Source organism: Lonchura striata, chromosome Z, assembly GCF_050655825.1.
Source record: "Lonchura striata isolate lonStrDom1 chromosome Z, ASM5065582v1, whole genome shotgun sequence".
Classification (NCBI taxonomy): domain Eukaryota; kingdom Metazoa; phylum Chordata; class Aves; order Passeriformes; family Estrildidae; genus Lonchura; species Lonchura striata.
Window position 1 is genome coordinate 30,192,501 of NC_140740.1, and position 17,500 is coordinate 30,210,000.

The 17,500-nt window shown below is 39.9% G+C and overlaps 1 protein-coding gene across 7 annotated transcripts in view; it reads right to left on the reverse strand.

Annotated features, from left to right (window-relative positions):
* Positions 1–17,500, reverse strand: part of SEMA6A (semaphorin 6A) — a 118,722-nt gene that overhangs the window by 62,698 nt on the left and 38,524 nt on the right. For all 7 annotated transcript variants that reach the window (XM_085566616.1, XM_085566613.1, XM_085566612.1 and 4 more), the window contains 2 exons: positions 4,520–4,657; positions 2,073–2,190 (listed from right to left, as the gene is read on the reverse strand). In XM_085566616.1, the coding sequence (XP_085422742.1) occupies positions 2,073–2,190; positions 4,520–4,619 (218 nt within the window). In that variant the 5' untranslated portion in view covers positions 4,620–4,657. The remainder of the gene's footprint in view (positions 1–2,072; positions 2,191–4,519; positions 4,658–17,500) is intronic.

The following is a 17,500-nucleotide window of genomic DNA, read 5'->3' on the forward strand; positions in this document are numbered from 1 at the left end:
TAGTCTTGTCAGCCCAGGAAGGACTTTATTCAGTAACATGGCGTGGGGAAAGAATATGTCAAAGAGGTTTTGAATTACCGAAGGAAAAAAAGTGTAAGAAGATTTTTTTCATGTCTGTGTAAGTACAAAACAGATCAAGTCTTTATTCTTTTTTGTAGGTCACAAGATCCTAGGACTATACAAGCACATGCATTGTAGCAAGTTGTTTTATACAAGTGAGGAAGAATGCATATTCACATACTAGTACATATTATCTCCCAAATATTAGCATTCTTCATAAAATTTGTGCATGCAGTGGTTTCATATCCCAAAACTGCTCTCTGGGTTTTCCTGCTCTAATGCCAGTTGCTTGGCCACTGAGGCAGCCTAACTGCGTCAATCTCAGTCTGGGAATAAACTATGAAAACAGCAAAGCAAAATCTGCAAAGAGGATTTACCACCACCTCACTGCAAATAATTTCCTAATTTAAAGGAAAACAAATAAGGAAAGCAAAGAGAGCTCAGTCATGAAAAGCAGGAAATCCTGCCACCACCTTTCAAACCTATTCAACGCTCTGCCCTGCCCCACTCATTACGCCACTAAAAACGGCAAAAATGCCAATCTCAGAAATCAGGCAAAGCACAGGGCTTTGCCACTTGCCACTGGGCTGACCTCTCCTTGTGCCCTTTTACCACCACCACTGCAGCTCCTGTGGAAGGATACTTGCTCTCTGCCTGGACTCGATGAAAGGTCTTGCCATGAGAGCTCTAAGCTCTGCCACTGAGACCCCATGCAGCATGGGGTATGCAAGGAGCCTGGGAAGCTGCAATTAGCCAGAGCAGATGCCATGGCAGGGTAATGGAACAGGTGTGTTCTTCTAGCAGCCAGGGACATGACTCTGAAAGTGTCACTCAGTGACCATGGTGGTGTAATGCGATTACCAATTATGCGGTCCGCATGGAGATCGATGGGCAGCCTTCCCCGACAGGACACATTCGACCACCCAGGAGATGGAGAGTGAGTGGCTGATTGAGAAGAAAGGCTGGCAGCTCCCAGAGGCTGCCAAGGGCTTTGCAGACAGGGCTGGTGGTGAGAGGCTGCCTGTTCAGCAGCTGTTCCCCTTCACTCTTGGCCATCCCACCCACCACTTCTCCCTACTGTAGCAACAGTCTGGTTATATGTGACACATGAAAAAAGGTGTATTTTCCAATGGAGGACCAGAAAACAGGCAGGAAATAAGCTACTACTTGAGAGGCAGCTTGCAGGGAGGTCTCAAACATGATCTGGGTCCAAGAGCTCCTAAACTGGACTACCTACCCTTGCAAATCTGTACCACCAAGCCTTGCTAATCTGGACCCATCTTGCACTCATTCTGCATCTCTCATGTAATTCCCACTCTAAGACCATCAATCTTCTTTGCTAACAACAGGTAGGCATGTGAAATGTTAATATTGGATCTCTGCCAGGTTGGCAGCTGTTTGATGGGTGTAGACCCACTGAGACTGACAGTGCAAGCTGAGCTAGGCAAACTGAATGGGTGGCTCTTTGTGCAATTTTTATAAAAACACATGCTCATTTCTACATAGCATAGCTCTCTAAAAAAAGTCAAGACACTAAATTCAATAAACCTTGAAGAAGCATGTTTAGTTTTTTTTTTTGTCTTAAGATACCAAAAACATGCCTAAATCAGCAAAATTACATTCTAATAACTCTTATGAAAATACATCTGTGCACAGAATAATTATTCTCTAATATTTGTCATTATTGGTGAGCACAAGTGGAATAAAATGATGAGGATGGAATTGCTTTTCCATGGAACTAAATTTTATTTCTGGTAACTTCCCTCTTGCAGGTCTCAGAGTAAGGCAGAGGTATGTGGTCCCAAAGCACAGGTGTAACACATCACAAAACTTTAGTTGATCATCTAGCAAGGTTTCTAATATGTCTTACTAACAGTCTGCAAAACTCTCTCTGAGTGCAAGACAATCCTAAAAATAATGTGTCCATCAGAGAAGAACTCAGAATATTCCTTGTCTTCTTCTCCTCCTCTTATAGCAGTAAGAGAGGAGTGGTGAAGCAGGAAGCTACTGACCTAGCAGCAACGTAGAGGGTTCTGTTCATGACCATGACAAGCTGGATGTCCAGCCGGTGCCTCTGTGTGGTGTTCCGCCCTGGTTTGTGACCCACAAACACCGGATACTGTCTCGTATCTGTAGGAAGGAACAAAATCAGCAGGGTCAAAAGAGAATAACAAACTGAAATGGTGCTAACATGAATCACCATGGGGCCCAGCTATAGCTAGAACCTGTGTTTTCTCTTCTGCCCTGGAAGCACAGACTGGAGCTGGAATGCATGAGCACAGACAGCCAGAGAGTTATTCAATGTTACATTGTCTGCAGCTGCAAAGAAGAAATTCACCACCTTTGTAGAAGACAAAAACTGTGAATTTTTTAAAGCATAAAGCTGTTCTGGAGCTCTTTGCACATACGTACATTGCACTTTCTTGCAGTTTTTCTTTCACTGCTTGCAGAACTTAAATGCTTGCTCCTGACTGCTAAAGCATGTCTATCAGGATGAAGCTGTTATACAGTGGCCAATCAATCACTACAATGACTGGACTGGTAGTAGCCAAAGCAAAAGGCTGACTCTTGTTGGTTCAAACTGCCAGTTTCCTGGGTTTTCTACAGGACTCAACTGATGTCACAGAACAGCTGCAGGGCTTTCTGAGAAATGGTGGGAAATCACCACTTGAACTTTATGAAGTGAAAGCCACTGCACATTATTTTGGCAACCAGTCTGATATTCCAGTCCTTCTGGCAACTGGGCAGCAATACTGATTGGAATCCCTGAACTGAGCTTATGCTATCAACAGACCAGCTTCCCCCATTCCAGTTCTACCAGTCAGCAAGAGTATTTTTTGCCTATTCCCATAATTTTTTTGGGGGGTGTGAACTCAGCATGCACAGGGTGTTCCACAGCTCCTCAGATGGGTGCACAACCTAACAACAGTGAACACTTCTAATCAAGGGCCACTTCACATTCTTGTGTATCACATGATCATGACATCTAGGTACACAAACAAGGAGCAAATTAAGTAAATAAAATGACAGAAGACAGGAGGAGGATAATTCTCTGATGAGCATTATCACAGCAGTGAATGTTATACAGAGTTGACTGGCAGCTAGCTGTGTCTTTTCCCCATTAATATACTTTCCCAGAAAACTTCAGCTCTTTGGTGGAGTCTATTTCTTCAGAAACTCATCTTCTGCTTTAGTAGTCTCAGCTTTTGTTTTCTAAAAGCATTACACCTGTTAAGTTTGGTCAAAGTATTGGTTCACAGCATGGCTTCAGCAGAGCACCTCAAAGTGTCATGTGCCACAAAATCTGGTGATAAAACTGGATAGAAAGAGGAACTTCCCACCCAACCAGGTGCTGAGAACTCTAAGAAATACATTAAGACACCAGGCAGGATTTACATTCAGAAGCTTAATCCTTCTGATCATGTCCTGTATGCAAAGTGCCAAGTTTTATTGTCAGTCTGTTTCCTGCTCAGTACTATTTCCTCTGTAAGTCATGGATCTAGAACAAACTAGGGGCATTCATGTCCACTTCAGTATGCCATGCTGCAGAGGAAAAATTATCTCATGTCCAAAAGCATCAAGGCTAGCAAATTTTTCCAGGAAGGATTAGCACTGCCCTTCTGGAGGTGCTGAAGTGGCCACAATAGCCATGTTTCATCTGGGGTTGCTTCAGAGCAGTTCTTCTCTGTTGTATCCCAAAGGTCTATTAGCATTTGCAGCACATCAGGTGTGGAGTCTTGTCTTTCAGAATAAATGACAAGATAAATTTTTGGGTAACAAGGCCATGGCAACACCTGGTAAACACTGATAATTTTAAAACCGAATCCGTGAACAAAAAAAGAATTGAACACAAGCCTGCTCTTGACTGACTTGCTACTCCATGGCACACCTTTAGGGGCCTAAATGCTAAAGACTTCCTTATAAACATCTGAAACTTCGGGACTTAGAAGAATTTTCATTGCCATTATCACAATTGAAATGAGGCAAATGTGAAAGAATCAGTTCAGTCAAGCCTGATGTCCACTGTAAGATACACAGAAAGCTCTCCACCTGTTTAGCCAGCAGATTTCAGTATGCAGCTGTTGGTGTTACATTAGATTTTTGGAGAGTTTGCCAATCTAGAGATTAGCAAGAATGGAGATACCTTCTGTCATACAAGATTCTTTGCCTTGACTTTGTTTTTAGCTTCTTCAATTCCATCTTAGGGAAAAAAAAAAAAAGCTTAATGATCAAGCAGAATCTATTTGAGCTTAAAAAAGTTAAATTACTTGTATTAAATTAACAAATAATAAGACCATGTGAAAAAGACCTGTTTCTATATTAGTACTTGAGAATGTAAATTGGCTGTTATGGGAGAAATAAAGAAAAAATAACTATCCACTGCAACTATATTTAAGCAGTGTTGATTTGAAGTCCTCTGAAGTCCCCTACATGAAGTCCTCTGGCCCTTTATACTTACAGTTGCCATGCGAAATACTGATAGGCTCAGAATCTTCTGGGAAACCAGCCCCAGCAAAGTGTAGCAGTGTGAAATATAGCAGCAAGGCTTCTGACCTCATAGTAGTTCAGCTGTGAGGCTTCACTTCTTCACTTCACCCTGTGGAAAACAAACAAGAGTTTAAGCACCTTCAGGTGGATCAGAGCTTTAAAGAGTCTGTGAAAAAAGAGAAAGCTTTTCTCCTCAGGCCTCTCACTGTACCTGAGGATGTGCTGTGTTTCTAAGCAGAAATGTGCTGTGTTTCTAAGCAGAAGCAGAATTTGCCCTGCAAAGCCAGTTATTCTTCAGCTCATGCTCTAGCAGGGTCACATCTTGCTTGAGGATAGACTTAAGGACCTGTGTGTTACAAAAAAATTTCTGCCTCTGATGCTTATATGCAATAAAGACACTCCTGCATTGATCGATGGCTGACAAGAAATATTTCCAAGAAACATTTTATTTTCCCCTTCTTTGGTTTATGTAATTAGATGATGACATGATGACACACACCATAAGTAAAAAAAAAACCCTCACACTACTTTATCCTAGTTAAAAAAGATTAAGAGTTTTGCTACAGATCTGATTCATACCCTGAAGAGTTGTGAATCAAGTGAAGGAATACTGAGAGAGCTGATGGAGCATTCAGAACATGCCATTGGACTTTACCATAAAAATATGTGCTCATAAATTTAGGTGTTGTAAAACCAATACCCCAACTTGTGATAAAATAAAGAAGAAAAGAACTCTCTAAATCCGGCATTTTTCCCCCCATGTTTCACTGATGCATTCATTCATTCATTCAGATTTCATGTACAAAAATATCCCTAAATCTTTAAGATAAAAGAAACCACTGGGGGCTTTGGATACAGTGAAAAAAAAACAGCACATAATACAGTAAGTACTTCATAATTCCCAGGCAAATTTCACACAGACATTGATCTGAAGGGGAAATCAGTGCAAAAGTGGGGTTTTCTTTTCATCTCTTCCAGAGTTTCAAACCTTTGATGCTGCCTGCCAAAGATTCCTTTTGAACAAAGCTATTTTACAGTAGTCTGTCAGTCATTCAAGATTTATGGGCAGAAAGTCAAACTTCATAACCTACATAGTCTTTGAAACTTAATTTGGCAAACAAAGTGCTAACTTGCCTTTCTGCAGCACTATTTAATATTAGATACCTGTGCCTCCTTTCTTGATGCCAAAAAAAGCATTAGCAAGTTTTAAATATTGGATTCCTTATTTTTTAACCAATAGAAAAATGTCATAATAATTAATTTGCCTCATCAGATATTTGCTTTCAAATAAAATTTCAGTTGCTATAAATGGTTTGGAGTGGGGGATCTATTGCAGAGTGATAGAGTCCATAAGGACTGCTGATTTATTACACTCTCTGTCTTAGTCTATTAAGACTAACACAAAACCTGGATTTTTGGCTGATTCTCTATTTCTATTAACAAAATAACTGAGAGACAAAGTTAGACCAAAAATAGGGGGAAAAAAATGTAATGCAGTGATTGATGACTGAACAAAGTTTCAGATATATAGTGAAGGACAAAAATAGCAAGAATAAATGCAATACAATGCAGACGCTGGCTATTATAACTTATTGGAAAATGCATCTTAAAAGATAGCACATACAAGCCCCAGTAGAAATTTTTCCATCTAGCACTGGTTAAGCCAATAGTTCTGTATGATTACTGATACAGCTATATCTGCCTGCAGACACTTTCTTTATACATTTCCTCTATTTGTCTTTCTTTTCACCTCTTGCATTTTCTCTTGACAGTTAGCTCTCTGGGGTAGAACCTGTTTCTTTCTACTTGTTATCATCTGGGGCCCTTTGGAATGCCCAAAGAAGAAATAAGCAGCAGAAGTAAATAGTAGGCTTGGAAAAACATTTTCCCTCTAAAGGGATACATGCACATTAAAGGGGCTAATTCCTTTATCTCTATGCAATTTTTCAAAATGTCACTTTGCTGGATTAAAAATTTTGCCACTCTAAGTACACAGGAAAATGGCAAAATGAAATTCCTTACTACACAAATTGATTGAAATTATTTTCTCTTTGAAATTGCTACAATCCAATGTACAAATCTTTTCTGAAATGTACAAGAGGAACAGCAGTTTAATGGGAAGAACTTAGGAAGCAATCAAATTCTTCTGCTTACACTGTATTAATCTACAATATCAGTCTGCAGGGTAACAATCCAAACCATTTGGTTCACAGTGAGACTCCAGAGCATAAGAATAGCTGCTTTCTGCTACTCCCTATCATCACAAAATCTACCATCTAACAACGTGTGTGCCGTGTGGAAAATACCACAGTACAGTAGACACAGCTCTGCCCTTTAGAGCCTAAAAATCTTGCCCCATGGGTGATTCTGCACCATCAGCCTCTAATTCTCATTCATAATTGTGAAAGAAAAGAGGGAGAAGAGTGGAAAAAAGAATAATTCTCTGTTACTCTGATGCCAACATAGTAGTTAAATTCACAAAATATGTATATAAAATATCTGCTTTGACATGTCAATAATTCAAGTGAACTACACATGTATCAGTGTCTGTGTCAATAAATTAATACTGAGGAGGACTAAATTGCATCCAAAGGCAGCTTTTTTCCAGAGGTAATTATTCAAACATATTGTCACTTTTGCAGTTCTTACAATGGCAGAAAGAGCCATATATTTTCAGTGGAATTTCGGAAAAGTGCTGATTCAAGAAGGTCACACTTATTTTTAGGACAATTTTCACTGTGGTTGGGATTGATTGTTGCTCATGGTATTGATGCAAATTGCAACTGTGCTGAAATTACTTTTGTTCAAAAGTGCTTGTGAACACAGTGTCTGATGAAGAGTAGTTAGACAGTGACGCCAAGTGAATACAGCATGGTTTCAAAATAAAAGTTTTGCAAACATCAATGAAGAGCTCTCCATCTTTCATACAGAGATATGTGGCCTGCACTAAGCCATACTGGTTGAGATAGAACCGAGTCTGAGAACTCCAATTCTCCTGGTTCAAAACATTGTTACACTTGTTGAAGGAAGCTGCTGGTGACAAGAAGAGTAAACCTTGGTAGTCTTTAAATTATCAAGCATGCTACTAAAATACAGCCCTCTAAATATTTAAGAGCATGTTTTATAATCTACATCTAATCCAGTGACTTGTAGCCATTGAATTGGCACAGTAGATTAGACTTCTTCCAAGCTTCTAAAAAACCCACAAATAATTTGCTTTTTGCTTTCCTAAACCAAGGAATATATAAATATTTTGGAACATACATTGGTGCTCTGATTCATCTTTCTGAAGCTGATGTTTCATATACCTATGTAAGACATCTCGTTGTGGCCACTTCTGTGTTCCCTCCTTTTTGTTGCATTATAATTAAATATAAACAAACCACATGATCTCTTAATGTATATAGAAATCAAAGTTTTGCCTTCTAAGGTGGAATAGATTTCTCTGGTTGTACACTTTTGCCCAAAGATGAATCACTTCTAAGTAGGATGTTTGGATACAAGATAGTTGCTATTACTATTATTTTTACTTGGTCAAAACTTATGTATACATACACATACATACACATACACATACATACACATACACATACACATATACATAACCACCCACATATACGTGCTTGACGTAGAATCATTTACTTTTGTAAAATTCATTCTGTTGGCATGAAGGAGTTTCTGAAGCCAAGAAAGTCACGATTATTTCAAAACAAGGAGAAAAGCCTGATTTTACTTTGCCAAGTTCTTTCCACAATGGCTATCCATGGCTATTCAAGCCAACAAGAAGCCACCATGATGAGCTTTGTTTCTTGCTGTTGGATATTTTAGATTTATAACAGTCTGTGTGGAAATGCATACAGAATATCTGCTTGGCTATGGAAATAATTATGTGGCTCCTGCCACAATACCCTGGTAGGCAGGTTCTTTTATCTACAGCTTGTTTGTTCCATAAGGGCTGCACAATCCAACCAAAAATCTGAATGGAAAAGCGAACTTCCTGATAAACTCCATAAAACTGGAGGGTAGATTCAATCCTGAGAACAAATTCATCAGCACCTGCAATGACTGCAAAGGCACATCTCTAATTAAAAGGATGCTCTTTCATGTTAGAAAACCTCCCATCTTGTTCAACCTCACTGTTCATTCAACTAATCCCAGTGTAACTCCAAGAAAAATTAAAGTATGCAACCATGTTAGAATTTTCCCATGGCACAGTAAGACTGCTCTATAATGAATAAATCTTGTTATATTCATTTATTACAAAACTTCTTTCTACCATGATTGGTTGTGTTCATACACAACAGCTGCACTTCAATCCACAAATTACCAAGCTTAATGTAAGAATCACCAGACAAAATTCCATGGTCTGTGTTATGCATGAAGCAAGGCCAGAAAAATTACTGGCCCTAAAAACCTGTAACTGTCTTCAACAAACACTTTCATTTCTACAAATATGTAGAAATAATTTATTCTTCAAAAAGACAGTCCAGCAAGAAGAAACAGAATTTAACCAAACATTGAGAAAACTAAAAAGTAAAGCCAGATGAATTTGAACTACTGTATAAGGGAAAATGCAGAACAAGGAAAGCAGCAGCCTACATGAATTAGTCCTGGAAATACTCAGCAAATAGCGCTTAGCATCATAACTGGCAAAAGCAAAAGTACCATTAAAAAGCAGGGAAGAAACTGATTTGAGTTTCATAACAGAGGTTTAAAGATTGGAGATTCTCCTGTGATAAGAGCTTTAAAGGCACACAGGTGATTTAGGAGCCCGTCCTACTCCAGTGTCTCATCAAAAGACTCACAGCGCAAGCTTTGCCCTTACATAAAAAGTATGTATTGATCTACACAGCACATGTAGATCAGTAGCACAGCACAACCAGTTGGCCAACCTGCCTGCTATTCTCTGCTATGGTACAGATTTGCCATGAGATATTGGCAAACATTCTTCAACTCCTTTGGCTAAATTTAAATTTGGCTAATTTTCCCTTGGAAATCTCTGAGTAGAAAACACTGTCACTGCTATTTACCCTTTTAAATTCACAGTTTCTAGAAAGTGAAAGACCAGAGTTCCGTGCAAGTCAGAGGAAGGAATTAGGAATAATGCAACAACAAAAACAAAAGAGAGGAATACAACCTGAAGGCTGCAGCTCCCAGAGAATGAGGAAAGTTAGGGTGGCACTAGCAGAGCCGTTCAGGAGAGTATCTTTTGTCTGTGCCTGCCTGTGTGGTGTGTTAGCTGCTGCTCAGCCACCTTGCATGGCTGCACCAAGGCAGCAGAAGGGCTCGTGCAAAATGCCTGGTGTGAGTGGTGCCAAGGGGATCAGACAGATGTGAGTGAACAGAAGCTCAGCGGTGCTTGCGAAGCTCAGGAGAGATGAGACACAAGTGGCTATAAGCAAGATGCAGTTTGGAGTGCCAGACACTGCAACTGAATTGGCAATGGCAGGGCAGTGCCTGGGATAGACAGCTTTTTTAGCCATGCTGTCCTCTCTCTACCAATTGCTGCTCAGTCACCTGAATGGTGGTGCAGGTGGCTGCAGAGACTCAATGCCAGCTCCATGCCCATCATCACTACCAACTACCAACATCTTTTTGTGACTGATGGTGCAGCCATCATTCATCTTTCCTCTCCTGCTCTGCTCCTGCTGTCTCTAAAGCTGGCCATATATTTCATGTGGCCAAAAAAGCACTCTTGCACTCCAGGTAGCTGGTCCTTATGCCAGAGACACTGGAGCATGAAGGCATTGGTGTAATCACCTGTACTCCTTCAGATCTCATGGTTACAAGGGTTGCTCCTGAACACGGGTGAGGGGAAAGAGGCAGTGCCCAAGGGAAGCCCACACCTGTCTGGCAAAACTGGGGACCCTAAATTACGTGTATGAAGCACCACTCTCTCTCATTTGTGCACATCAAAAAGTTCTCCCTGACTATTAGAGGACTGCATGGGTGCTCTCTGCTATACACACTTTACTATCATTTTAATTGGATTCAGTACTGCTTACTCATTGCCCAGCTGCTGTGGGCTGCATGCCAGGCATGACGATCAGGCCCAAGGGAAAGACACCAATAAAAGCAATTTTGCCTCATATAGTCAGCAACAGTACCTACATTCATTAAAAACAATAATATGACCTTCATTACTAGTTTAATGAAACACAGATACATGGGATGTACAGATTTTCTCACAAAGACTTGCAAAAATGCATCTAAAATAAAATTTTTGCCCAAATACATAGTATTGTCAAGTTAGTTTCAGGGGTAATTGCTTTTTTTGTTCAGGTTTATGCAAACCTGAGTCTATACTAACTTTTTTCTCCTCACATTTTCACCTTTACAAGTCCATACCTCACACAATAATGTCACCTATGATATGTGGCATCACTACCTCCTGCCTCAGTAATTGATAAACTGAAAAGATCTGGACAACGCCCAGGCAGCAGTGATGAGCCTCAGCCTGTCGAATGGGAGTAGCAGGTGTCAAGTCAGTAGGCAAAACTCAGCATGCTTAATGCTGGCAACCTGTCCTGTCAAGATCCACGTTGCTGTTCCCTCCACTGCAGTGCAAAAAGAAAATGCAAAGAGCAAATGGAGGTCTAAATAGAAGAAACTCTCTTCTGACCTGAGTGAGACATCTCTGATGATGCAGTGTTAATAAGATGCTGCTGTTCAGAGGGGAAACAGTCAGAAGGAAGACGAACGTCTCCCAGATGGAATTAGAAACGTCTCAGGCCTATCGATTTTGGTTGCAACCTTTACTGTAAACAGTCCACAGGGGCCTCATCAGCCACCTGTTCAGTGATATTTGCATTGAAATATAGAGCCAGCACAAATAAGAAAATGGCCACAGTTCCTTGCTAAAGCATCTGCTCTAGCAAGATGTATCTATCTGTGCATCACCAGCAGCAGCACAGATACAGGTTTTAAAGGAATGGGTAATGTAGTGGCACAAGCTCTCTCAGCTCTGAAATAACAAATGCTCCATTTGTCATGATGTTGGTGGTGATGGTAGTGATATTATATCATGCAATATTTCACTTTCTAATAATTGCTCAGTTTTATACTGAAATCAGGCTTGCCAAAACTGGGAGGAAAGCCATCTGTGCTTGGCAGAGGACTGCCAGAAACATTTGCAATTTTATTTTGGGGTTATAAACCTGCAGAATGGAACAAAGGCAATGCCTAAATAGCTCTTTTCACTAAATACCCCCAATCATACAGAGCAATAGACCTAACTCTGGAACAGCTTGGTCAGTCATTACAAAGATGTCTTTCTTATTTTTAAAAGTCTCACTCATTTAAGAGATAAAAATAGATCTATTGATTATTTGAGGGACTTCAGCAAAACTCTGTCAAGATTCTGAATTGATTTGAGAGCTAAATGTAGCAATCACTGCCTTGAGAGAACACCATCTCTAATACATACTTTGCTGTTTCATCTCAGCATGCTTAATAGAAAACAGCTACACTACCAGCAACACCCTTACTCTCTCCAACACTCATTTTGTCTGGGAAATATCAACACAAGTCAACTCACCTTCTATTCCCTCATGTGACAGATGGAATAAAAATTTTGTAGCTGCAGGTGACCCAAAGACATAATAGGAGAAAAATGTGTCCTTCCTTTGTGTTCTTCTCCTTTTGGACAGCAAAGGTAAACCACCAAGTCTGGTATGTTTTCACAACAACATTTAAAAATGTCACTGATTAGAAGTTAGACACAGCCCTGCAGGCATTGTCTCAGCTGCCACATGAACATTGCAAGGGCATGTAGAGATAGGACAAGGGGAAATGGCTTCAGACTGGGAGGGTGCTGAGGCACTGGAATAAATTGTCCAAAGAAATTGTGGAGGTTCCATTGCTGGAAGTACTCAGTGTCAGGTTGGAGGGTCCTTTGAGCAACCTGGTCCAGCAGAAGATGTCTTTGCAAAGGTGTCGAAAGTAGACAATCTTTAAGGCCCCTTCCAACCCGAACAATTTCATGGTTCTGTGATTTTAATATCCCCATGTTTAAAGCTTGGTGTAATCACAAGTAACTCTCCTTTGTTTTTTGTTAATGCAAGAAACACTCAAACACTTACATATGAGCCCCAGCTGTATTCTTCAGGACATTTGTCTATTCACTTGAAATTGAAGTGTCCATGTTTTAATGTGATGAAACAGTAGAACATTTAAGTCAGCTGCTAACTAGAGCACACTGTTTAGCTGTTGTGCAATTTGGCCAGTTCTGCCCCTAAATCCATTTATGCAAAAATCAACCCATTAACCTTCCTTGGAGAGAAACAGCAGATCTTGTCAGGTTGTTTTTTCAAATGGCAACTAATCAACTTTGTCATGAAGTGGTTTGACATGACATTAAACTACATACCTACTCTAAAACATGAATGAAATCTATTGTAGCACTTCAAATACTCAAGATCATTACCACTTACATGACAATAACTTCAGCAGTGGACAACACACTACCTGAAAGTGACAGTCACCACTGCAGAGTGCACCAATTGTTCCACACTGCAACAGTTTAGTCATGGCAGGAGAACTCAGGCCAAACCTCAGCATCATATTCTGGGCAGGGATGCTCAGCACAAGGACACTGTGTGGACAAGCAAACTGAGTTATCTGAGTTATGATAGGCAGAAAAAAGGGCAAGGCTTTTTCTTTTGGAAACCTGGGAAAATATTCAAGAAAAAATATGTTTGCCCCTGACAGATAAAAAAAAAAAAAAGTAGATAAGAAAAGACCTCTATATGTATTTATCATTTTAGCCCCTAATTTCTTTTTGAATTAATTATGTCAAGTGTCTCTATACCTTACAGAAAACTATTAAAGAAAAGCATGGAATAGACTACTAGAAAAACACAAAATGTCAAAGAATTAAGAATGTCCACAAAACAAATGTAATCCCTAAGGGAAAATATTAAAATAGTTGTGGATAGACACAGGTAGAAGGAAAAACCAGAAGCCTCTGAGTACTAAGAAAACAAAAATTAACTGAGAACAATGCCTCTCAGCACCACCTCTGAAATGTTTCTCCCTCAGACAACCATCCACTCCTGCGTGCCCGTACAATGACAGATATTCACCCAAATTTCAAAGTTTCAGATCACAGGAAAGGTTTTCCTATTAAAACTTTAGAGCAATTTCATAGATCTCTATCTTTCATGATTACTTTTCATTTCCAATGTTTTTATGCTGGTATTTTTACAAGCTTTAAAAGAATAGAATAAATCTGACTCTGAAACAGAAAATCTATGTAGTTTGCTTTTCCTCTGAGAAGAGCACGATGCTTACAACAATCCTAGATTGTAGCACCTACAGCTTGCTAATAATTGCTAGTTGCAAGTGGAGGACTCTGAGCTTTATTGTGTCTAGATTCATGCCCAATAAATTCCCAAATTTTAAATCATAAGATCCAAGCAGCTTTATGGACAAGTTAATACAAGAAAGTACCCTATCCTCAAGAATGCCCTTTGAGTAAAGACATCACATCAATATGCCAATATAACATATTTTCCACTCTCCTATTCATTCCACCACTTCACAGTTATGAGGAAGATAGAAGGCATAGCAAGAAGTCAACAGATACCTAAGAAATATACTATTTCCAGGATAGTGCTCAGATAAATGGTACTGTATGTTAACCTGGGAATAAGGTAAATTACTGTAATTTAGTGTATTTTAAGGTTAAATGTTAAATACAGATATAATCAATAAACTTCTGAATATAAAAATCACAATTCCTGTAACTAATAGAATAGTTCAAGATAATTTTAATTACTGAGGGTGTATTATTGAGAGGAAACACCAAATATCTCCTGTGATTGCATAGGCAAACTTAAAAGTGAGGTGGTGTGGGTCAGAAAAAGTAAGAAAAGATATTATAGTTTGAGTAAGATGAGTCCCTGCACCACAGAAATACACTACTGACACACATTCACCCACATACTGAAGAACACAAGCATCCTTACACATTTGTTCACACCTGCTTCTTAGCACAGCGTGAGGGAATTAGAGCAGCATAGAAAAGGAAGTCAAAGCAGCATTGACAAATGCCTGTAGTACAAGCTATAAAAGCAGTAGCTCTGTTATTATCTTCTTTGCTTCTTTGGACAAGCTGTGGAGAAAAAGGTTCAGTGTAGCAAGAGAGAACAAGCCCACTGAGTATGACTGCCTGAATGGGGCATGATGGATGAGCTTCCTTGCAGATAGGAAAAGCCTGTAATCCATTCTCCAGCTCATTGCTAGTGCGAGGCAAAGTCATTCTCTTCTTCTGCGGGAAATAACCTCTGCCTTTTGGATACCACGTGCAGGGTTTTGCAAAGGACAATCCAGACTGTCACAAAGATGAGACTGCAGGCTGTTTCTAGGTCCCACAATAGGGCAGGCTCAGCTATGCAGCCCAAAGCCCTGAAGCAAGACAAAGATGTTTCTATATTGCTTGTGCTTCCTATGGCTATTTTAGGAATGATTGCACGCATTCAGGTTCCAACAACGAATAATGAGAGACACAGGAAGAGAAGTAATTTTCACTGCACCAGCGCTCAGCTAATGACTGAAACTGAAAATGAAACACTTCTAATACTCCAGATAATTCTATGGAGCTGAAGAAACGGGCTCTCTGTGTAACAGACAGATTTCAAGCATCATCCCAGGAATGAAATAACATCCATCGGAATCAGGATGGGAAGACCCTTGCTCTGGCATTCACTGATGAAAGATTGACTCTAACGAAAATACCATGGCTTTGTCAGACAACCAACGACCTGTTCCCAAAACTCCTCCTCCCCCACACCCTGCAACTTCAGCCTGTAATGGTGGGTGACACAGGAAAAGCAATGATTCATTAGCTGACTGCATCTAAGTGAATTCAGCAAAACTGCTTAATGAGTAGTAACACAGAGATAAGGGCTTTTAACAAGCCTGCCAGGTGTTTTTTTAAGCCAAAGGAATCCCTCTTGGCTTGTTCAACAGAAGTGAAATTCCTGTGCAGGAACAAGGTGGATGACTGCATAGCTGATGAACCACTGTTGTTATTTCTTATTCTGCAGTTCTGCTGCTTATGTGATTTATATCAAATGCTGCAGAGAGTTTCCACTAACTGTAGGTTGGCCTCCATAATGTGGACATTGAACTGATCAACTGTCAGGAGCTGATCAACAGCCAAGACCCGAATTCCTGCCAGCATTTAGAAGGAAAAAAAATGCACAAAAACCATTAGCCCAGAGAATCAAATTACTTTTCAATAAGACTTAAGACTGTATGTATGGACTGTGCTGAAGTCACTAGAGATGTCTGAGGAGATCCAGAAAGGCATCAAGGTGTGATGTTCTCAGCTGGACTCCAAATTATCTTCCCCATGATGCCCACAAGCATGTCCCATGCCTTACAGGCTGCGCTTCCCTGCACAGTCACAGAGCAGTGGCTCTCCAGCTGGCAGCACAGTCACACAGCAGTTACAACTAAAGGGCATTGGCTTGTTTTTGTTTACGCCAGTGAAAGTGCTGACACTGACATCTGCTAGATTGTGGAGCACTGATTCCCACTGGACTTCAGAAAGACCTGTAGCTGCTTTACAGCTTGTACCATCTGCATCAGCTCACGCATGAGGTTGCTTTACCTATTTATAAGCCTTCCAGTTATAGAGATTTATATATATTTAACACTTTTGCTTTCACATAGAACTGCACATACTTGGATGAGGACTAGTTAAATTCTGCTAACTTTACATGGGTTTTGGGCAAAGTCTCCCATCTGATGTTAGGAAATGGAAATAACCACATCCAAATTGCCTGTGGAATTTGAGGCTATATTTGATCTTTAAATCTTTTTTTTCCTTTTGGTTTGCATTCTTACTCTCTTAGAGAAAGCAAAGCAGATAGTCTTGATCATGCTCTACTGAATTTCTTTTTGTTAACATTTTCCTGTGAGTAATCCAACATATAATTATTTTTCTGTGGTAAACATCATGACACCAGCTTGAAGTAGAAGATATTCCTTGCACAAGCACCCCTATATTCAACACACACTTATGAAAAAGTCAATTTTGCAGTGTCTATGACCATATACATTCATAACTTCTGGTATCCTGAACAACATCACCAATAATGCCAAAAAAGTGTGTATGTATTATTGATGGCTCAATAATAATAGATTTTTTGGGAAGTCTTCTGTCAATGACTTGCTGCAACAAAGAGATCTGAAGAATACATTTTAAGGCACTTCCCCTCTTCTGATGGAAAAAAATGTATCTTTGAAAGGAAGCACTTAAGCTACAAAATCTTTTCTGGAAGTTTTGAAGGACCCTGTTACCTGACACCTCGGGGTTGTTAGCACCAGCTTTTCCTAGACATCAACCATAGAGGACCCTTGAAGAGACAGACCAGAGCTTCTAAATGGCTTGACAAAACTTTCAGAAGGGAAGAAGACCTTTACTTAGTTCACTTACCAGAAAGATATACTTCCTGCATGTGAAGTCAGAAAAAGTCCAGCCACAGAACAAACAGCACTCTGAGAACATGCCAAAGAAAATTTATTTTAAAAACCCCCAACACATGAATATTGAGTCTGTTCTCACATGTTCAAAGCACAGAGGAAAAAAGGTTTGAATTTACTGATAATTTACCTCATTATATACCAATGCCTTCCTTAATATCACTCCATGTAGAGTTAGAAAGCAATTCTTTTTAATGTCAGAAAATTACCATGTCTTTTTTCCTCTGAGATCCTAAAAGTATTACTTAGAGTCCAAGGCAGGGAGAAACAACCTGCACAGATCTGCATGGAGGAGCACGTAGACAGGAGTGGCAATACAAACCTCTGACAAGCAAGATGAAGTCGCAAACTGACAATGCTCCGCAATAAAGTACTTTTTACAAAGAATGAGGCTGGTCTGTGAGACTGAAAACTCTGATGCCTCCACAATAAAGACTGTGAAGAATGCTTGTATGCTTCC